Source organism: Pituophis catenifer, unplaced genomic scaffold (assembly GCF_029215685.1).
Source record: "Pituophis catenifer annectens isolate HBS135680 unplaced genomic scaffold, rPitCat1.0.hap2 SCAF_4, whole genome shotgun sequence".
Taxonomy (NCBI): Eukaryota; Metazoa; Chordata; class Lepidosauria; order Squamata; family Colubridae; genus Pituophis; species Pituophis catenifer.
Window position 1 is genome coordinate 62,396,850 of NW_027256884.1, and position 24,283 is coordinate 62,421,132.

The 24,283-nt window shown below is 38.9% G+C and overlaps 1 protein-coding gene across 1 annotated transcript in view; it reads left to right on the forward strand.

Moving 5' to 3' along the window:
• The window catches only part of GK (glycerol kinase), a 101,539-nt gene that overhangs the window by 32,018 nt on the left and 45,238 nt on the right, over positions 1-24,283 (forward strand). Inside the window, exons 5-8 of the mRNA XM_070943380.1 lie at positions 10,285-10,364; positions 10,742-10,879; positions 15,826-15,935; positions 17,435-17,501. Of these exons, the coding sequence (XP_070799481.1) occupies positions 10,285-10,364; positions 10,742-10,879; positions 15,826-15,935; positions 17,435-17,501 (395 nt within the window). The remainder of the gene's footprint in view (positions 1-10,284; positions 10,365-10,741; positions 10,880-15,825; positions 15,936-17,434; positions 17,502-24,283) is intronic.

Consider the following 24,283-nt stretch of genomic DNA (forward strand, 5'->3'; position numbering starts at 1 on the left):
TCAGAGGGACACCGCCCTCCAAGCCCAGCCAGGTTTCCGTAATGCAAACCAGGTCCGCATTTACCTCCTTGATCAGTTCACTGATGAGTTGAGCTTTGTTAACCACGGAACTGGCATTAAAATAAACCAGCCTAAGCCCAGGGGACCTCTCTCTCAGACCTCAGATTTTATGCCTCAGTACTGTCAATTTCTCTTTAACCACTTTGTCTCCTGGGCTTAGTTGGAGTTTCTTTTCCATGTTTCCAATTTCTTCCTGAAGGATGTTGTGTACCTTCCATTTTTCTTTATTTTTATGTGCATTATATGTTATTGTTATCCCCCTTAAGTAAGCTTTCATTGTATCCCATAGATTAGTTCGGGATGTATGTTGCTTTTCATTTTCTTTAAAAAATAATTTCAGTTCTCCCATTGTCTTTTCTATATATTCCTTCTCTCTTAAAACTTGTAAATTTAATCTCCATCTCCAGAACTTCTTTCTTTTTGGGATACTCCATTTTACTTCCAGGGGGTTGTGATCTACCCATATGTTGGGATTAATTTCTGCTGTTTCTATTTCCAATCCTAATTCTTTATTTACCCAGACCATATCTATTCTGGACCATGATACATTATTTGGGGATTTGAGTAGAAAGTGTACTTTCTCTCATTTGGGTGTAGGGTCCTCCAAATATCTATTAAATTTAATTCTTCTATCAAATTGAAAAAGGTTTTAGGTAGTTTGTCCCTTTTTTTATTATTATCTTTGCCACTCTTGTAATCTTTTTCTATGTCTATTATCTCGTTAAAGTCGCCCACTATACAAATATTTCTGTATTCCATTTTACATATTCGTTCATGTAGTTTTTTATAATATTCTTCCTGGTTTTTATTAGGGGCATAGATGGCTACTAGTAATATTGGTAAATTTCCTCTCTTTATTTCTATCATTAATGTTCTTCCTTTGGGATCTGCATATTTTTGTTCAGCGACAATCCCTCCCTTAATATATATTGCTACCCCCCTCTTTTTTTTTTCGCTAGCGATATAAATGTTTTCCCTAATTTATTATATTCTAGGTACTTTTCATCTTGTTTCCGTATGTGAACTTCCTGGAGACATATTATGTCAATGTTTTGTTTAGCTAATTTAGTGAATATCTGTCTCCTCTTTTTAATCTCGTTCAATCCATTTACATTAATCGATAATAATTTCCAATCTTCCATTTTTTGATTTTCCTAAGAGGAATTAGTATTTATTTGTCCTTGTGACCCTTTGTGCTCTTGGTTTCTTTCCTTTTGTTCTTTGTCCTCTTTTTCTTCTGTGTCCTTTTTCTCCAAAGGTCCTTCTTTAAGATCTCGTTGGTAGGGAGTTTCCTCTTCCTGGGTTGTCGTCTCAGTTTCTTCCTTGCTACTCTGTTCTTCTTCCATTCCTATCAGTTGGTCTAGGAAATCTTGTGCTGTTACTAGACTGTCTATCTTTATTTTTTTCCTTTGCCACATAATTAACATTCCTTCTGGCAACGTCCATCTAAATAAGATGTTTCTTTTGTTTAATTGCATAGCAAGGAAGCGGTAATCTCTTCGTAGCTCCCTTACTCTCCTGGGGACTTGTTTCAATGTTATGACCTCCTTCCCCCTGTATATCATTGGTTCTTCTCTAGTTGTATTGTACAAGATGTCACTGACTTTTTTTCTAGCAAATCTAATATGGACCTCTCTTGGCAACTTATATCTTCTAGCATAATTTGTCTGAACCCGATATACCTTGTCCAATTCTGTCATTATTTCTTGCTTGTCCCTCTGAAGGGCTTCTGCAATCATTTCCGCCATTACCTGTCCCAGATCTTCCTCTTTCCCTTCAGTTACATTCTGGAATCTCAGGTAAAATGCTGCCCGGTCCATTTCCAGCTGAATAATGGAATCTTCAAGTTCTCTGTTTTGTGCCATCAGTTTTTGGTCTACCAGTTCCAGTTTCCTTTCATTTTGTTCCACTTTAGTTTCTACGTTCTTTATTTTTTGTTCGTTTTTGTGGATTGAGTCTTAAATGTCATTCACTTTGCCGTCCAAAGACTGGATATCTATTTTCAGTTCATTATGGTTACTGGACATTTTCTCCTGCATCTTCATCATTGTCTCCTGTATCAGTGTTAAGGTGGTTTGCATGGCCTGCATTGTTGGAATTACCATGGATTTTTCCGTCTTTGACAATCCTTCTGTTGATTGTTGAGTTGAGGGTGATACCATAGTAATTGTTGGGTTTGATGTAGTTTTCTTTCCGGTTTTTAACACTGTTGTAGAGAGACTTGTCATTTCTTTCAGTATCCTTCTTTAATCTCTCACAATCCTATCTGTATTTTTCCAAACTATCATCCACTATTGTTATCTATTTGTCTTATTCTTGTTTTCCTTATCTTTACTTATATTGGTCTATAATATCCCACTAAAAAGATCTTCCAGTATTTTAACCAAAAGAAGCTTATACTATTAATTCTATACCTTAAATTTTCTTATTTCTTCTATTTCTTATATTTTATTTATCCTAAAAAGACATATATTCAAAATTAAATTAATTGAGGTAATCTTAACAATAATCTTAAATCTCTATGAAATAAAATCTATATTTAAACATATAAAGAGTACATTAATATTAAAATCTGTATTTCAATTAATATTCAATTAATATCCTAATAAAATATACAATCGTTATTTAATAAATTCTACTTAGTTAATAATTAACAATTAACTTATTTCTCAAATATATACAACTTAATTAAGCACTCAACAGATAGTATAGAAGCGGGAAGAGGGGATGGCAAGATAATAAAAGAGTGAAGGGAGAGTAATTTATCTTAATAGGTATATTACAAGACACTGTTCAAGAGTTATTTCACTTTCTTATATTAAAGTTGTTTTTGTTGTTGTTATTTTCCAATGTTCATATAATAGCCTTTTTACATAATTTCAATTTCTTATATTGTTCCAACTATTATTCTTCAAATTTCTACAGTCTTTTTAAGTTATATTATTTTCAATGTCTTTCTGTCACCACTTTATCCTCTTGGGTTCCGTTCTAAAAATTAGTCCGGTTATGAGTCCAGTTATCTTATAATAGTCCTTTCTTTCTTTCACAATTCTATTAATCACCCTTCTTCCTCTATTTGTAATTTACAATGGCGTCTCTTCCTGTTTCCTTTCTTTCCTTTCAAGCCTTGTCCCCTTCTATCTCTCCACGATGCCAACGCTCCTTCCTCTTTATTATTTACTCATGGATTCCACCAACTCTTCCTCTCCGTGCCTCTGCTGTACTAAAACCGTTGTTTCTCTCCAGTGTCATCCTGTCAGTTAAGCTTATTCTGCTGATTCATCCTCCATCCATCCAGTCGCCGCTCAATCTCTTTCCGTGAGTCCTCTATTGTCAGATCCCTAAAAGTGATACTGCCATTCAGTTGGAGGAGGGGGGGGACACTTGGATTCGATTCCCTAGCATTGCCTGTGTCAACAGATATTTTACAACCTATATCCTGGCGCCAAAGAGCCCTGAGATCTCCTTTATCTGCAGGAATTTTTATGATAGCCATGTGGGTTATCTCACTTTAAAGTAAATGGTGGGAATGCATGTTTGTTTGGGTTCTCATAGGAAATAGTAAAGAAAACATCTTCACACTTGTGTATTGGTTAAAATCTGCATTCTGACTTAAAGGTAGGGTCTCTACCACTTTAATCCTACTGCTTTGCCTAAGGGTATTCAGATCTTGCTTTAGCTGGATGGCTGTCACTTCTGCTTAATAAAAGAATTCTTTTGAATAACCACATTTCAAGAGTTCGTGCTTTCTTAAGTTGGAAGGAGAGGCGATCCTTACAGAAAGCAAGATCTGCAAAACGGTCAACCCAGAGAAGCAATCTTCGCTCTACTGAGGGGACCTTGCAAATCATGTCTGAATGAAGCAAAGAGCTGGGAGAAACCGATTGCTGGGGAGAGACAGCAACCGCCACCCAGTCGGATGCCTGTTTCATGCACCCCATCGGAGAGGATGAGGTAACCCTGGAGAATCCTGAAAAGCCCCGCTGGTCAATTGGCATCGGGAAGAAAGATAGCTGGGATGAGAGATCCAGAGGAGCTACCCTCAGCCGTGGCAACCGAAAACCGGGGTGGAAACTGGAACTAGAAGCCCTTACTGACCAGGGGGGACTGACCGAAGCACCCTTGAGGGAGGACTATCTGAAGAGGCATATAACCCAATTGGTGATGGAAACTTTGGAAAACCTCAACATTCGAAGGGAGTCAGGACAACAACCAAAGGGCGCAGAAAGGGCAGCTGTCGTGGATGAGGCCATGGGAGGCACCCCACTTCTGGAGCCTGCCTATCGAGCAGAGGGCGCAGCAGCAGTGGGAGAAGACCCAGCAAACCCTCCCCCCCCTAGGTAGCACGCACACAGGCGCCCATTCCCAATCAGCCCTGGGTTCCACAACTGGAAAGAGAAACTTTGGGTGAAGTTTGATGGGAATCCGCAACAATTAGGATTCTTTGTGGTACATGTGCTAACTTACATGCAAGAGTATGGGTGGGATTTCCAAACTCAAGGATCCTGAGTACAAGTTGTGACCGTAGCCCTAGAGGGTGCTGCAGCCAGATGGATGGTGACCCTACATAACGCCAATGCACCAGAACTGCGGGATTTTGACCTCTTCATGATGGCCCTGCGATGTCGGTTCGAAGACCTACTGGCAGATCGCAAAGCATGTGACCGCATTAAGGTGGTGAAGCAGGGACGACGGCCAGTAGCAGAGTATACTGAAGAATTCCGGGACCTTGCGTGTTGTGTGCACTGGCCGGAAGATATTTTGGTGAGCTGTTTCAAGGACGGGTTGAGTGATGATCTATACAATGCCTGTGTGGCCGAGGTGCACCGAATCACCTACATGAATGGTATGTCACCGCCGAACAAGCTGAGATCGATATGGCCAGAAACCAGTATCGAGAGGGCGAACATGGAAGAAATCCTCACCCCAATGGAAGCAAGAGCCCCCCAAACCACAAACTGCATTCTCTCCAAGATCTTCAGCCTGTTTCAAGTGTGGAAAGAGGGGCACCGAGCTGCAGAGTGTCGTTCGGAAACACCCACCCGGAACCACCCACCGGGGGAGGGCCCTGCAAAACCGGGTCGGTGTGGGAAGGAGACTGCTCTGAGGAGCAGGGAGACTGTAGAAGTCCCATCCCCTCCCCTCTTTGGGGAGGAAACCCTGGCATCTGAACTTGAGGAATCACACTCATTCGGAAGCGATCCAGATGATGAACCACTTTTAAGCAAACCAATTAAACCACTTACCCTCCCCTTAAAACTATTTATCCCAAACCAGGACAGGGAGATAAGTATCCCCACCCTAGTGGATTCAGGGTGCACCCGTTGTTTGATCAGCCCAACCTTAGTAGGAAAGTTAGGGATTAACGTAAGAAAGCTGAAAACCCCTATTGCTTTCTGCCAACTAGATGGGTCAATAGCAGGAGGGGAGCCAGCTTCTTTTGCCACTGAGCCTCTACGTATAGGCATTGGAAGCCATGAGGAAAGGCTTACATTTATAGTGGCACCTGGCATGGAATGGCCATTAGTTCTGGGCCTTGCATGGCTGAAAAAATGGAACCCAAAAATCAATTGGAAACAAGGCATCATAAATTTCCAGAGGAATGTGACTTTTGCTGAGAATCCACATAAAGGAACTGAGGGGGCAGAGAATCAAGAAACAGCCATGCCTGGTCACGCCATACCAAGTGAGGGCATACCCATAGAAGAGCCTTGGTAGCACAGTGGATTAATGCACTGTTATTAACATCTGCTGCCTGCAATTACTGCAAGTTCAAATCCCACCAGACTCAAGGTTGACTTAGCCTTCCATCCTTTCAAAGGTAGGTGAAATGAGGACCCAGATTGTGGGGGCAATAAGCTGACTTTGTATAAATATACAAAAGTATGAAGGTTGTTGCTTAACGCATTGTAAGCCGCCCTGAGTCTCTGGAGAAGGGCGGCATATAAATTAAAGCAAATATATATATATATATATATATATATATATATATATATATATATATATATATATATATATGTGTGTGTGTGTGTGTGTGTGTGTGTGTGTGTGTGTGTGTGTGTGTGTGGATTTAGCGGAGGTTTTTAGCGAAAAAGCCTCAGATGAGCTCCCCCCCCCACTGCGCCACTGACTGTGCAATAGAAATCTTACCCAGCATGAAACTCCCTAAACCCAAGATGTACAGCATGTCACCGAGGGAGTTGGAAGAGCTGAGAACATTTATTGAGAAAAACCTAGCAAGGGGTTTCATCGAGCCAGCCCGACGAAAAATCGTAGCTCCAGTGCTATTAGAGAGAAAAAAGATGGCTCAAAACGCCTATGTATTGATTTTAGAAATCTGAATACAATCAGTGTGAAGAACATGTATCCCCTCCCCCTTATGAAAGATATGCTTACACACCTCGTTAAAGGGAAAAAATTTTCAAAGCTGGACTTAAGGGAGGCTTAGTATCGTGTCAGAATTAAGGAGGGGGATGAGTGGAAAATGGCATTTAACACCCCCCTTGGCTGCTACCAATTCAAGATGCTCCCCTTTGGATTACAAGGAGCCCCTGCAGTGTTTATGCAGTTAAGTGCTGCATCAACATTTATATAAGGGGGTCTTGGTCTACTTGGATGACATTTTAATCTATACCGAGACCAAAGCAGAACATGTAAAACTAGTCAGGGCGGTTTTAAACAAACTCCGCTCTGCCAAACTTTATGCTAAACTTTCCAAATGTGAATTCCACCAAGATTGACTATTTGGGATACTGCATTTCACACCAGGGAATTGAGATGGATCCTCTAAAAGTGCAGGCTGTACTTGATTGGAACCCTCCACGTACGCATAAACAGTTACAGAGCTTCCTGGGTATTGCCAACTTTTACTGCCAATTTATCCCTGCTTTTGCTCAGATTGCCCTCCCCATCACCAAGCTCTTAAAAACAAGGGGGGAGGACAACCCTAAATGGAAGCAGCCATTGAACTGGACAATGGAATACCAGGCGGCATTTGAAAAACTTAAACGGCTGTTCTCGGCAGAACCAATTCTAAAACACCCAGACACGGAGAAACCACTTGTCATACAAGCAGATGCCAGCGATGTGGCAATAGGAGCGGTCCTGCTTCAGAAGAATGAGCAAGACCAACTACAACCCTGCGCTTACACATCCAAAAAGTTGAATGAGACTGAGCAAAGGTGGGCTATTTGGGAGAAAGGGGCTTATGCAGTTCATTGGGCATTGTTAACCTGGTGGCACTTCCTAGAAGGCAGTAAGACCCCTTTTGAAGTCTGGACTGATCATAAAAATCTAGAAGCCCTAAAGACCCCAAGGAAACTCTCCCCAAAACAAGTACGATGGGCTCAGTACTTTAAACGGTTTGATTTTACTCTAAAATACCTCCCGGGGGGGGGACTTTCTGGCGGATGCGCTATCCAGAAAACCGCAATACAATAGTGCAAAGCCAGACGTAATCAAACCCATAGTACAAAACAATCAATTAGCTGCCAAAATAGTCACCAGATCCCAGGCAAAACAAGAGACATTGACAGGCAATGACACCACCCAAAATTTTAAACAAGCATTGGCCACTGATGAATGGTTTTTGAACAACAAATCCAGCTGTCTGATGAAAGAAGACTTGGCTTGGGTGGGAGGGAAGTTGTATGTTCCTGCCAGCCAAAGACTATGCTTAATGGTAAGGTGCCACGACTCCAAATTAGCTGGACATTTTGGGTTTGTGAAAACTTTACACCTGATTAAAAGACAATTTTGGTGGACATCACTAAAAAAGGACATAGAAAGCTATGTAACTAGCTGCCCCATTTGTGCAGCAGCAAAAAGACGCCAGGGGAAATCCCCAGGTCTATTGCAGAAGGTAGCTGAACTTTCAGCGCCTTGGAGAGAGATCGCTATGGATTTCATCATGGAATTGCCAAACAGTGAGGGAAATACTGTTATTTGGGTTGTGACAGACCTATTTTCAAAACAGGCACATTTTATACCCTGCCAAAAGATCCCAGCTGCTAAAAGTTTAGCCAAATTATTCCTAATACACATTTATCGACTTCATGGGGCTCCACAAAGGATCATCTCCGACAGAGGGGCTCAATTCACCTCCAACTTTTGGAGGGCATTTTTGGGCTTACTTGGTACTGGCCAGGGGTTGAGCACATCCTTTCATCATTGTACTAATGGTAATTCTGAAACTCGGTGTTAGAACAATATTTAAGATGTTTCATTAATTTTTAACAGAATAACTGGACCGAACTTTTGCCTTTTGCTGAAGTTGCGTTTAATAATGCTGTCCATTCAAGCACTAGTTTTACTCCTTTTAGAGTAGCGACAGGCCAGGATTTCAGCCCCATGCCTGAACTACCCACAGAAGAACCCACCATCCCCTCACTTAAGGAGTGGATGGATAATTTGCAAAACATGTGGCCAGTGATTAGACTAGCTTTAAAGGAAGCTAGAGAAGCTTTTAAAATTCAAGCTGACAAGAAAAGGATGGTACCCAAACCTTTTCATGTTGGAGACAGAGTATACTTATCTACAAAATTCCTGAAATCATTACAAAAAACTGAAAAATTGAAAAAACTAGGGCCAAAGTTCATTGGACCTTCCGCCATCACTAGAATCCTCAATCCAGTAGCAGTTGAACTATTAGTTTACTCAAGCGAGAAGTAATCTCATCCCTCAGACCACCTGCATCTACACCACCCGTTCCCATCATGATTGAAGGTGAACAACACTTTGAAATCAAGAAAATCCTTGATTGTAGGATCCACAGAGGGAAAATCCAATACTTAGTTGCTTGGAAACATTTACCATCAGCACACAATGAATGGGTCGCTAAACACCACGTTAGGGCTCCAATCTTACTGAGAAAATTTCACTCCCAATATCCTAACAAATCTTGTTAATATACTATCATGAAATCTTGTGTATATTTTGTTTTGTTTTTTCAGTTGGACCCTTTTGCTTTCTAAGGAGGGTAGCATGTCAGATCCCTAAAAGTGATACTTGCCATTCAGTTGGAGGAGGGGGGACACTTGGATTCAATTCCCTAGCATTGCCTGTGTCAACAGATATTTTACAACCTATATCCTGGCGCCAAAGAGCCCTGAGATCTCCTTTACCTGCAGGAATTTTTATGATAGCCATGTGGGTTATCTCACTTTAAAGTAAATGGTGGGAATGCATGTTTGTTTGGGTTCTCATAGGAAATAGTAAAGAAAACATCTTCACACTTGTGTATTGGTTAAAATCTGCATTCTGACTTAAAGGTAGGGTCTCTACCACTTTAATCCTACTGCTTTGCCTAAGGGTATTCAGATCTTGCTTTAGTTGGATGGCTGTCACTGACAGCCATCCAACTGATAGCCATTCTGACAGGACTGATCTCACTTCTCCAAGTTTCTGTACCTTTACGGTGTTCTGGCAAAACTCCACTTCTAACACTGTCCACTCCGATCTTCTTTGCTCCCCGGCTATTTGTCAGCTTATCACAGCCTCGAGATTGCCATTTCAAAATGACAGACACATTCGTGCTGGGTTAACAGAGGCATCCGTTCGAGCGGCAAGCGCTCGCCCCACGCTTTACCGCTCTCCAGACTCCCTCTCTGGTTCTCAATGCCCTCCAGGCTCTTGCACCCCTAAGGGTCCCCAAAGCACGAAGAAATCCGGGGTTGAAGAGCAGATCGCTCTCCTTCCACCGTCTTGCCATGAATTGCCAACCGGAAGTCGAAATGAAGAAATCTATTCCTGTATGACCTTGTAATTTAGATTCAGAAGTCTGAATTGTTCATATCTAAACTTAACTTGTGGTTTTATTCTTTTCTGTTTTTAAAATGTCTACTCTCAATTTTTTATTTTATGGTTTGTGAATCTTAGTTTTTATTTAAAAAGCATTCGGTTAGATAAATTACTCAGTGATGTAGGCTTACTCATTGAACTTTAAATATTTTTGTTAGGTAAATAATTTGTTATTTGGAACTGAAATTACATTATCTTAATCAGAAGAAGCATGGTTTACATTTTAAAATCTAATCTTAATTCTCCTTTCCTGAATAAGGTTCCTATCGTTCAGAATGACATACAAATTATATAAACGATATTAGATGGTTTTGAAAAGTTTATCAATGGAGACCTATTCAGAGATTCAGAACCTGATTCTATTCAATCAATGTATTCCTTAAATATTTACTTCTACTAATATTAATGCTTGTCTTTGGATTCTAGTATGGCTTGACCTAAGGACTCAATCTACTGTTGAAAGACTTCTTAAAAGGATTCCAGGAAAGAATAAATCCTTTTTTAAGGTAAAAGCTGACCTTAGAATAATTAGAGTATGTTTGGTAATTACACAGTGCAAATTATTCTTTTTTTATGCTCATGCTAATGAAAAAAGGAAAACTAATTTAGTGTAGTGGTTAAAGGCACTAAAGAAACTCGGAGATTGTAAGATCTGTGTGAAGCCGACTGGGTTTCTTTGAGTCAGTCACTTTCTTTCAGCTGTAGAAAGAAGGAATGTCAAACCACTTCCAAAAACATCCGGAAGACTTGACTTGGACAGGAATGCAGACTGAGTCAAAGCTACCAAAATAATAATAATTAAAGAAAAAAACAAAGTGGATAAGTAGATTTGTTATACTGTAGATGTTTACACATTATGATTGATTAACTTTCAACCTTGCAGAGTAGGACTGGTCTCCCTCTTAGCACATATTTCAGTGCTGTGAAGCTACGCTGGCTTTTGGACAATGTGAAAGAGATCAGGCAAGCAGTTCTTGAAGGGAGAGCTCTTTTTGGTACTGTTGATTCATGGTTAATATGGGTATGTATCAATATACAATATACAATAATTAAAACAATTTCTTTGGTTTCTATACTTCCTCAGCTTGTTTTTAACATCCTTAAAAATTATTCAAGAAAAAGTCAATTTTATAGATTACAGATTACAAATTAACAGAGTTGGAAGGGACCTTGTAGGTCATCTAGTCCAACCCCCCACGCAGGAGACCCTACATCATTTCTGATAAATGGCAGTCCAATCTCTTCTTGAAAGCCTCCAGTGATGAAGTTCCCACATCTTCCAAAAGTAAGCTGTTCCATTGGTTGATTATTCTCAATGTTAGAAAATTTCCCTTTATTTCTAGGTTGAATCTCTTCTTGATCAGCTTCCATCTATTATTCCTTGTGTGGCCTTCAGGTGCCTTGGAAAACAACTTGACCCATTGCTCTCTGTGGCAGCCCCTCAAACATTGGATCACAGCTATCGTGTCTCCTCTGGTCCTTCTCTTCATTAGACTAACCATGCCCAGTTCCTGTAATCATTCTTCATATGTTTTAGTTTGTAGTCCCCTAATCATCCTGGTTGCTCTCCTCTGCACTTTTTCTAGAGTCTCAACATCTTTTTTTTATAGTGTGGTGACCAAAACTGGATGCAGTACTCTAGGTGTGGTCTTACTAAGGCTTTATAGAGTGGTATTAATACCTCACTTTATCTTGATTGTATCCCTCTGTTAATACAGTTTAGGATTGCATTGGCTTTTTTGGTTGCTGCTGCATACTGCTGGCTCATATTTAGCTGGTTGTCCACTAAGACACCAAGATCTCTCTCACAGTCACTGCTATTAAACCTAGTTTCACCCAGTCTATATGTGTACTTTTGGTTTTTCTTGCCCAAGTATAAGAGTTGACTTTACATTGAATTTAATTTTGTTAGATAGGGCCAAGTGTTCAAGTCTGCCAAAATCCATCTGGATCTTGAGCCTATCTTCTAGGGTGTTAGCTATTCCTGCCAGCTTAGTATCATCTGCAAATTTGGTAAGTACCCCTTCTATTCCCTCATCTAAGTCATTTATGAAGATATTGAAGAGCATTGGGCCTAAGATGGAACCTTGTTGTACCCCACTGCTTACTTCCCTCCATGTAGATGTAGACCCATTAAGGACTACTTGTTGAGTACGGTTTGTCAGCCAGTTACGAATCCATCTGGTGGTGATGCTATCTGGGCTTTTATGATCATATTTTTCAGAGTTTTCCAAGCTTCTTCAGTTATTTTCCCTTTTGGATTTTCATCCAAGGAATCTTTCCCAAGTTCTCTCTGAATTTATTAAAATCAGCTCTTTTAAAATCTAAGACTCTGGTATCATTATGTTTTATTGCTTGTGTTTGCGTTATATTGAATTCTAGTAGTATGACATGGTCACTCTCACCCAAGGTTCCTGCAGTTTTAACTCCCTCTATCACTTCTTCTCTGTTTGTAAGAATTAAGTTCAGTATGGCTGTCCCTCTAGTTCCCTCCTCTACCTTTTGGACAACAAAGTTATCAGCTAGGTTGGTTAGGAACCTATTTGATTTCTCAGTTGGTGCAGAATTAGTCTTCCAACTGATGTCAGGGTAATTGAAGTCCCCCATTACTATTGTAGTGTGTTTCCTACATATATTTTTTAGTTGGTTAGCAAAAAGGATACCTTTTTTTTTTGTTTTGCTTGATTGGGTGACCTATAATATACATCTATGACCATGTCATTCTTTTTTTCTTTTATATTGACCCATATGCATTCTAGAAGGTTTTCGTCTGGTTTCATGCATTTTTGTAGCAATATAGTGAACCTTTACATACAGTGCAACTCCACCTCCTCTTTTATGGGGTCTGGTTCTTTTGAACAGTTTGTATCCTTCTATCAGTATGTTCCAGTCATGGGTTTCATCCCACCAAGTTTCTGTTATTCCAACTATATCATATCTACCTTCATGTATTAATAGTTCAAGTTCACCCTGTTTGTTCCCCAGACTTTGTGCATTTGTATATAGGCACTTGAGATCTTTATGTCTGACTCTGGGTATGCCTCCTATGTCTCCTATATGGTATTTGTGTTTATCTTCCTTCCCATCCCTCCTTACTTCATTATTTGACTTGCTTTCTAGGGGTTTTTGCTTGAATTAGGTCCTAGAGATCCTAAAGATTGGTCATCCTCCCCCCTCAATTTTAGTTTAAAGCCCTCCTGAAACATTGAGCCAGTCGTTTTTCAGAAACATTCTCCCCAGTCTTTGTGAGTGCAGCTCATCATGGAGATATTACAGACCATGACCCAGGAGTCCATTTTTTTTTTTTTTTGCGATACCAACCCTTTAGTCAGTGGTTCACCTCTTGAATTCTTTGTTCTCTTACTGAATGTTGTCTTTTCGTTGGCAGTGCAGATGGAAAAACTACTTGTGCACCTAAGTCCTTGACTTTCTTGCCTAGCTGCTCGTAATCACTCAATGTTGTTTTCAAGTCCTTTTTTGTGTCATTCGTTCCTACATGTAGTAGTAGAAAAGGGTAATAATCTGTGGGTTTTATTATTTTGGTTAGGTTCTAAGCCACATCTTTGATTTTAATTCCAGGGAGGCAGCATACCTCTCTGGATTGACTGTTTGGTCTACAGACGGCTGGTTCTGTTCCCTTGAGAATTGAATTTCCTATCACCAACACTCACCTTTTTTTTCCTAGGGAGGTTTGAGGTATTTTTCTATCTATCATAGAAGCATTTGATGGTGCTACCTTTTTAGGGATATTTAATTATATTTCTTTTCTATGCATATTTTCTTCCAGGGAGAGTCCATGAAATCGATTGCTTAGCACCAGTGGGGCTGCATCAAAGTGGGTTGGGTTGGACAGGGGTTTTATACTAGGTTTGTGTTTTTTTCTATGAGTGACATGTTTCCATCTGTCTTCTTCCTCTAGGGGGTCAATTCTTTTGACCTCTTAGATTTCCTTTGTCATATTAAATTTAAATTTCCTTTATCATATGCTCAGGAACATTAGTATTCATTTATAGACTGTCTAGAACATTATTAGCAGAATAAATTGGTAATGAATGCAAATTATCCTTGATGGACAAATATGTTCTCACATTCATTCAGTATTGATCATAAAGCACTAAAGTTGGGTTTAGTAATATTCTAAATTAGTGCTTTTTCCTTCATTACCCAAAACTGCTTATCAAAGGTCCTTTTTCTCAATATAGGTAAAACACTTTCAGTTAATTTAAATGCCCCTGTTGTTATTGTATAATAGGTTCATGTTTCATCCCCCCAAAAAACAAGTTTTACAAATTTTAGATAGTTTACCTAGATTTGGGAAATTCTGATTTAGATATAGATATCCATTTATCCTATACATTGAGTAAAATATATGATGAAAGAATGAGAAAAATAGTTTCTCTTATACAGCTAAAGCTCCTAGCAGGTTATGCTTGCAAAATGCTCTGTTATGCTCTGGCATGTTTGCCTTCTTTTAGGCATTTATATCTCTAATACCATCTGTGTTTAATAATAGAATTTCATAGCAGCCACAAAGTCTTATAAACAGTCTTGCAAAGTATGTTTCAGAGTTTTTTCAAAATAAACAATCCTCTCTTCAAGCTATACTCAATCCCCAGCAGTTTACTCTTCAGGCAGAGGGCTCTTAACAAGCAGTTTCCCTTTAACTTTCACTTTCCCTTCCGCCCATAACAAAGGCTTCCTCTCCAGCCTCCAGCTCAAGAGAGCTCCGTTTGCAACAATGTATTCACGGAGTTAAGTTCTGTTTCTTTTAAAAAGCTTGCACTCTTGCTTCCGCTCTGCCTGCCTTGTTAGAAATCATTAGAACTCACTGTTTGCCGGCAGAATTGGACGCAGACGTCTTGCTCTGATTAACAGAGGCACCAGCGATCCGGAGCAATGGGAGGGGTGAACTGGGGAGCTCTCACCCTCCGAGTCCCTGGAATTAATCCAGTGACTTTCGGGGAGCTCTACCCACCCCCTCCGACTCTCCTCTCCTTCTTTGGACAGTTTTTTCAAACCGCTGGACAGCAGTTTAGCGCTGTCAGGGCGGTTTTTACAGATCGGGTGGCTGGCGGTCTATGGAGACCGTCCTCGTCGTCCGCGGAGTCACCGGAAGTTCTTCGAACTTTAAAATGTTAAGGTCTTTAAGAACTGATGTTTTAAGAACTGAAGTCAGCTACATAATTACAGATTAACAGAGTAATTCTGTCTCTATCTCTGTGTCTCTGTCTCTTTTTTTTCTCTCTCTCTCTCTCATACACACACTGTAGCAGGCCTGTAATTAAGGCCACTGTAATGGCCTTAAAGGACAAGGGAATAGCTGCTACTAAGGCACCAGTCTATTAGCACTCCAGGTAGATCAGATAGGAAACACAACCAGATGAGCTAATTCTACTTAATCATAAGGATACGTTAACATAATCTTGAAAATCTGATAGTACAAATCTCCTGGTGCCTCTTTTCAGCCTGAGGAGATGGAGGTTGCTTTCTGAGTTTCTTTCTCTGCCCATTATGCGTTCTGAAGGCTATGCCCTCTCTTATCTGATCATTTCCTATCCAGCATATTTTTCTCTCCCATCTCCCAAGGTCATTTTCACATACAGTTAACAGGGTCGGAAAAGAGGAACTTGTGCCAAGAATTTTTTTGGAGAAAACATCTAAGATAAGCCACTCCTTAGTGTCACATAAAGATAAAATAAAATGGGAAGTACATTCAGACTTGCAAGGTTCTATTACTATATCTATTACAGTAAAAGTAGTCCTAACCTATATGGCATCTATCTTGTTGGTTCCCCCACCCCTCCCTCACACACATACACTGAACATACTAGGTTAAAATTGTACCTGATAGATTATTTCCTTATAGTTAATTTTTGTAAATAATTAACAAATGAAGAGTTTGCATATTCTTCTGTTAATTTTCCAGTTATGCAGTAATGATCAAAATTGTTTATTCATTCATTTAAGTGTTTGACTGGTGGAAAAAATGGAGGTATTCATTGCACTGATGTAACCAATGCCAGTAGGACAATGTTGTTTAACATTCATTCATTAGAGTGGGATGATGAGCTCTGCAAGTAAGTAACTTATTTCTACATATTTGAAATAACAGGTTTTATTGTATGCCTCCCAGAGTCACTTTGTATGAGATTGGCGGCCATATAAATTTGACAATTGTTTAACATGTTAGATTAAAACCTTAATCTGGTTTTCTTGAAAATAAGAATTTTTACAGCAGAATAATTAATTTTAACAACTGTTAAAATTAACAGCTTATTGCCCTCAGAATTTTCTTGGAGAGAACCATAAGGACACCCTTGCAAAGATGGCTCACTAGAGTCACTGAGCCATCTGCTCTTTTACTGTTGCCTTTAGAACAGGGGTGTCAAACTGGCGGCCTGCAGGCTGTGTGCATCATGCGTAGGTCACGCCCACCCCAGCTCTGCAAAGGGGAAGAACATTGTGAAACGTCATGTAACAGCAGTGTGACGCCACAAGTTTGACACCCATGCTTTAGAAGGACACTCAGATTATGTTTATCAGTGTCACCTGGAAAAATCTCCAGGTAGAGAGTACAATTTCTACACTGCTATCTGCTATATCCTTTCAGTTTGCCTAGTTCTATCCCTTTCTTTGTTCTATTTGCCTTCTAGCTAAAGACATTGATTCTGGCCCCTTTGATTATTATTAACAGTCCAATGTTCCTGGAGCCAGGCAATACATGCTAAATTGCAATTTTATATCTTTTCATGGCTACCCAACACCTTGATGGGCTATGAATGTGCACTAGCTGATCTCAAACAGCAGACCATTGATTTAGAGCTGCAAGCGGACTTTCCAGCTTTACCCAGAAACACTTGTTTAGCTTTTTTGCATATATAACCAGCTGGATATCTCAGTAGCATAACAATCCCAAAATTCAGAAGGACCTTTTCCTTAGCCAGATTCAATGTCCTCTCAACAGCCATTACTGAAGGAAGATAGCAAAATATCCCTTTGAAGCAGAGTCTATGTCCATATGGTGGAGGAATAATTGAATCAATAGATTATTGTATTGCCTCTCTATGCAAGTGCTCGCCAGGAATTATTATTTCCACTCTTTACAAAACATATGCCCATTACAATTTGGTGTTTTTTTTCAAGATAAATCTGATTTTATTTCCTTGACCACAGCCAAGTACTGTGCTATAATCTGCATAATGCATCATAGTATTAACTCTAGCCTTTTTTATATATTTTAGAATAACTATATTTTTCCTTTTATCTTAAATGACTCTTCTGTTTTATTGCTGGTCTATGACCAAATAAAGATTTCTTCTACATTTTTATCTTTTATATATATATATGTGTGTGTGTGTGTGTGTGTGTGTGTGTGTGTGTGTGTGTGTGTGTATACCAAGGTAAATTTTGTATTGCTGTTTTCTATAAATATAGAATTTCAAATAATAAATGATTTGATTTAATCTGAAATGTTTCCAAATGTATCAGAAATATTACAAAAAATGAAAAGAAGTGAAAACTTTTTATTTTTACCAGCAAGGAAGAATTCACACTAACGTTTTAAAAATACTTCTAGTTTTTTTGAAATTCCCATGGAAATGCTTCCCAAAGTGAGAAGTTCCTCAGAAATCTATGGATTACTGGTACGTATGTAAATGTTAAGCAAATAGTTTTACTTAATTGATATTGCATGTATGATTTCTACTTGGTAGCTCATGTAAGTTGAAATATATTTTATGAAACAAGTTTTATCTAACAGGGAGAATATTATTACCATTATTTATTTATTTGAATTTATAAGCTGCTGAACTCCAATGGACTCTGGACAAAACTGGACAAACCATAAAAACAAATAAAAACATTAAATCAATCAGATAGCCTAGACTGAAATAATCTTACATACCACATAGACAGGAACCCTACACAAACAATAATACATCAAAGCCAGGTTTTCCAACCTATTGTGAGCCTCCCAGAGTCATTGAGAGTTGGGTATCATACAAGTTCAGTAAATTATTATTATTATAAAAATCCTCAAGAATAAGTTTAGAGGACTTAAATAACGTTTTTGCTTTTCTGTCTTATGAAAGTTTCTTTTTTTTTTGTCTTATGAAGTTACTGCTTTCTGTGAATTGTATATATGTATTCATTTTTTTAAAAAAAGATAAAAATTTAGGTGTGCTATTGTTGTTTACTTAAATCAATTCCAAAGGACCTATATATACAGTATATATACTGATAAACACTGTAAGGATTGTGTGAGTTGCCTAGGTATAAGGTTTTCAGTTCCAATGTTTGCTATATCACCTCTAATATCTCAGTGTAAATGTGAGACTCTCATATGAATAAATAGTGTGTCACTAGTTAAATCCAGAAAAGTATATGACACAATGAAAATCTATTTTGTCAAATGAGTCTGGGAAGCTCATAACAAAATTGAGTTGGCATGTTTCCAGTAGCATGATCTTGTTTTATTAATCATTACAGCTATTTGAAACTTACATGTCATGGGTTTTTATTTTTGAACTTACATTTTAAGTGAAATAGGGTCATTCCATGTCAAGTGGTCTGGGGCTCCCAGATCGACCATCACGGATTTTGATTAAATTTGGTGTGAACATGCGCACACGTCCCCAATGAACATTGGTGAAGTGTTATGTTTGCCGATGCAATACTTGCGGAGATATAATCATTGATATGATCCCATGCCATAGCCTTCGACAGTATGACTCTGAGATTTCAGCAACTTTGAGACATAATATCTCCGGCAATATTTTGTTGAGCGAAATAAAACATGGCCATCTTGTACAACTTGTGCTCTATTAAACAAAAGAATAAAAACATTCTCATGAGCGATCGCCATCTAGATAATTGGGAGCAAAGTTGGCCGAAAATGACTGTGGCACGAAAAAAGGGTAAAGTTTGGCATCTTATATCTCTGGAAGAAAAGGTATGAGAATCATGAAACCTTGTGCGTAATAACCTAGCAACACAAGGTTGTTGAATATAACATTTCATTCTCCTACTGCTTTCCAATATTTCACAAATTGAGTGTAAAGTTGACTATTTTTGTAAAAATGCCAAAAATAGTGTATTTTCAGCCTGCTTTTACAAAAAAGGACCTTCAGGAAACTCTGTTAAATCATTCTCATTAGAAAGAGCATGTTTCAAACTCCTAAAAAAGTAGAGTTGGTGTTTCATCGCTGACGTATAAAGCCCTAAAAATAGGGACAAAGTGGAGGACGTTGCTATGGCAGCGTCACATGCATTCTATTGTTTCGTCTTGATTTATATAGACATCATTACTACTATTATATTGGTCCATGGTGACATTATCACTACCAGTTCAGGCACTTGACCCAGCAACCCCGTCACCATAGGGAGCACACCTGATAGCCATGCAATACCAGCCACGGGTGGGTTTCTTGGTTCATGTTCCAAAGCCTTGTCTGGGTATCTGTCCAGTTCCCAAGCTGCCAATTGAGTAGCTTATCCTAGGTTCCCAAGCCTAAAGTGGGTATCTTATATGGTTTCCAAGCTGAAGCCCATACTGTTTGTATGAACTGCCAAATTCCAACGATCACTTATTTATTATTGAATTTATGCGCCACGTTCTTTAGCATCACTTATGGGAATTGATACTGTTGACCTGACGATGTAACTGAAGGTGCTGGAAGCACACAAATAAGATGTGGTTCTGGAACCCAACAAACATCTTGTCTTTCATCCAATAAAATGAATGAGCAGGGGCTTGCGGATGCATAAATGTTACCAATGCATCATTTTATTCGATCAAAATTTCCATGACTTTGCCTACCCACCATTTTTTGTCATAAATGCAGGCAACATAACAACCGGGAAATCAGTCGGCCAATTTTAAATTTGGATCGACAGTATTGGACATTTTGGCCACGAAGTTAATCGTGTCATTTGAAACTTTGCTGACAAAAATTGAATTTGAATCAACTGGCACAAACTGGTGATGATCTCTTGTGCCAGCTATTGTGCTGCTAACTTTCCATCTTTCTTCTTGCAGCATCCTGCTTTCTTCGATTTCTTCTTTCGGAACGTATATATATTTAAGTCCGTGAATGTTTCACCATGTGATTTTGTTTCACCAAATCACCATGTGATGGAGTTGGCAGCACGACTAAATGTTTGGCTGCTCAAGCCAGCCTCCAGCGACCATCAACCAACCAAATACTGACGCCGACAGATCTATTCAACTCTTGCAACAATAACATTCACGGAACGTCCTCCAAATTGTCTCTATTTTTAGGGCTTTATACGTCAGTGATGAAACACCAACTCTACTTTTTTAGGGGGGGGTTAAACATGCTCTTTCTAATGAGAATGATTTAACAGAGTTTCTAGAAAGTCCTTTTTTGTAAAAACGGGCTGAAAATACACTATTTTTGGCATTTTTACAAAAATAGTCAACTTTACACTCAATTTGTGAAGTATTGGAAAGCAGTAGGAGAATGAAATTTTATATTCGACAACCTTGTGTTGCTAGGTTATCACACACAAAGTTTCACAATTCTCATACCTTTTCTTCCAGACATATAAGAAGCCAAACTTTACCCTTTTTTCGCGCCACAGTCATTTTCGGCCAACTTTGCTCCCAATTATCTAGATGGCGATCACTCATGAGAATGTTTTTATTATTTTGTTTAATAGAGCACAACAAGTTGTACAAGATGGCCATGTTTTGTTTCGCTCAACAAAATATTGCCGGAGATATTATATCTCAAAGTTGCTGAAATCTCAGAGTCATACTGTCGAAGGCTGTGGTATGGGATCATACCAATGACTATATCTCCATAAATATTGCATCGGCAAACATAACACTTCACCAATGTTCATTGGGGACGTGTGCGCATGTTCACACCAAATTTAATCAAAATCCGTGATGGTCACCCTGGGCACTTTACTGAAATCTGACCACTTGACATGGAATGACCCAGTAACAATAAACTAATAACGTTTACTTGATTAAGCAATGTTTGCTTTACTTAAAGATGAATGTTAACTTTTATTTTTGTTGAGTACAGCTTCTTGGCTGTATTAATATGCAAATGTTGGACATTTGCCTATTTCTTTGACAGTTATTTTTAACTATTTAAAGCATTCAAATTGCTATGTGTAAAGAGTTTGGGTATATAGTCAGTGACTTAAGTAATGTTTAGGCTATTCTTATCTCATATATTTAATTGCAAGATCTTTGGGGGAAGATGGCAAAAATAATTTTGCAAAACTGAAATGCTGAGCAAAAGTAGTGATTGCTTGATAATGTTTTCAGCTTTTAAAGGAACAGCAGATACTTTTTAAAAAATCCCTTTAATACAAATTGTTGTACAAAGTAGCTAAAACTTTCATACTAAAACTTCCAAAACTTAATGTTTTGCTACAGGAGGAATTATTGAATGCACATCTTATTCATAGAATTATAGGAATTGGAAAAACACAGTCTCTACTATGACCATCCTCTTTTGACCATAACTGCTGAAAACTGAAAGTCAAGTTTTCAGTATTTGATAGTAGAGAGATACATGAATATTATAGTGTAAACAATAAAAATATATTTGTAACAGTTTTTTTAAAAAATTAAAATAACTCCCTCTAAAACCTTACCCCAGCCACACATACAGTAGGTCCATCTATTTTGTCTTTAGTGCCTTTAAAAATGTCAAATGGGGTTCTTAATATTTAAAATGTTATGCATACACACACAACACATATACGTCCATTCTAATCAAATAGGATCCCTAGCATTGAAAAATATCTGATGATGTCTTACTTAAATAAGCATCCCACTTAGCTCCCCCATCTTTCTATCACATCTCTACTGCTGCTACTTACCCCTGCTGCCACCACTGCAGGTATGCCTCATCAACAGTCAGAGGAAGAAACAGTGAAGTTTAGCTGGGTACAGTAGGGGTAAACAGCAGTGGCAGAGTGCAAAATAGCCAAACTCAGAGATTGTTGGAAAGTTCAGCAATTGAAACATGGCTGTCATAAATGCAGGTGGGCTGCCAAGCACTCAAATTTTGATCATGTGACTACCGAGATGCTTCAATATAATTGGAATGTGTGTGTGTGCGTGCGTGCGTGTGTGTATGTAAAAATTTCCCCTACCGGTTCTGTGGGCATGACTTGTTGGGGGAAGGTCATGTGACTGGGTGGGTATGGCCAACTTGACATCACTCACATCAAGGGACTCCTCACCAGCCCCTCCCCTCCCGTGTTGCGAATGGCAGAAAAATGGGGAGGGGAATATTCCTGCCTACCAACCTTCCCTCAGTCTGTGCTGAGATTGAGGAATGGATGACAGGCAGGAAAATCCCCTTCCCCATTTTCCTGCCTTTCATGAAAACGGCTCCATTCCAACTGCTGCCCCTGTCCCCCTCCCTCTTGAGGACTACTTTAAAGGGACAGGCTGCAGCAGCTCCTTTGTGAATGGAGGGAGAAAAGTTAGGATTTTCTCTGCTGCACTTAATGTTGAATTCTGTGGCAGAGAGAATGCTAACTTTTCTCCCTCCATTCAGAACGGAGCTGCTGCTCCCTTTATGGTTCCCTCCCAGCCCCCTCCCTCCTGGGGACTACCTTTTTTTTTAATCAAGTTTTATTGATTTTTTCTTTCATACCCACCCACATATTTTATGAACAGAGTATTGACCATATCTTATCTTATACAACTTGTCATATCCAAATACATTTTACATAGTTACAGTTTCTGCCAAAATATTTTTTCCTTACTTTTTTATCTTATTTTAATACTTCTATGCTTATTGTATAAACAACATCATCTTCTACCCTCAAATTCTAATTTCTCCATTGTTAATCATATATATATTCTCTTTTAACTTTCATATTAATTCATTCTTCATCCTAATAAATTTGAACAGGGACAGGCTGCAGCAGCTCCCTTGTGAATGGAGGGAGAAAAGTTAGCATTCTCTCTGCTGCATTTAACATTGAATTCTGTGGCAGAGAGAATGCTAACTTTTCTCCCTCCATTCAGAATGGAGCTGCTGCTCCCTTTATGGTTCCCTTCCGGCCCCCTCCCTCCTGGTGACTACCTTAAAGGGACAGACTGCAACAGCTCCGTTCTGAATGGAGGGAGAAAAGTTAGCATTCTCTTTGCTGCATTTAACATTGAATTCTGTGGAACATCGAGTGGCCGGAAGAGGTGAGCGGTGACTAGCCGAGCGTGGGTGGGGCCAATGAGGGGATTAGTCAAGGTCTCACATGGAAAAACAACATGTCCCTGGTGATTGGCAAGGCCCAACAGAGACTTGATTTCCTTAGAGTCCTGTGAAAAAAAACGGCTGATGACCTTTCTATCAGTCCATGATAGAAAGTATCCTCACATACTGCATTACGGTATGGTACGCTGGTTTAACTGCTGCGGACAGTAAGGCACTACAGAGAGTGATCAATTTGGCACAAGAAACCAATACAATTTCGTTGTATACATGATGTACAATGGCAATAAAGGCTATATTATATTTTGTTCAGCACCATTGTACAGTTAATGGTAATTAAACTAGCAGGTTTTAAAATTATGAACTTGTTTATGTCTCTTCATCTTTCTCATTACCTATTTTGCTGGCAATAGAAAATCTCTCCTATCCTGGTGAGTAGAATTTTGTTAGGATACAGCCAGTTTACATCTTCATTCATCTTGCTTAGATATAGTGCATTTCTTCAGGGAAAGTTCCTCTTTGTCATAATGAAATCTCCTCCTCAAAGTTTAATTACAATTGAAGTTCAGTTGATCACTTTGCACCAGTTTAAAAGATTAGAAAAATGAGAGTAACGATTATATAGTTTCTGGCTAGAAATGTATTTACAGCAGAGAAAGTTTTTTTTTTAAACCAGTGGTAGCTTAAAAAATAAAGATATCCCTGAATGGAAATGCACTGGCTACATTTTATGCATGGCTCACTAAGCTGATCACTGCTGTTGAGAGTGCATGTGCAGATATAATATTTGAAAAGAAAAGCTATTTTTGTCTCAGTGATGTAGCTATTTGCTAAATGTCCATACTTTTGCCTGTTTTCAAGAACATAATAGTATTACTCTCCAAGTTCCTGGATAATAGTTTCAGAGCATGACCGTTGAATATAAGACCTATTCTTCCACTTCTGTATAATAATAGGCACTGATCTCTATTTGTGAAGCATGGTATTTACCTTTTCTTACTGTAGCCTCAAAGATTACTTGAATTCAAATGATGTCTGCTTTTGAATTGGGTAGGCTCCAGGCTGCTTCCTAGATGCCATTTGTGGATTTCCAGTATCTTGAGAACATGCCACTAAGATTTAATGGCAAAAATCTTTTATCATGATGTAAACACGGTGGCTCAGTGGCTAAGACACTGAGCTTGTCAATCGAAAGGTCGGCAGTTCAGCAGTTCGAA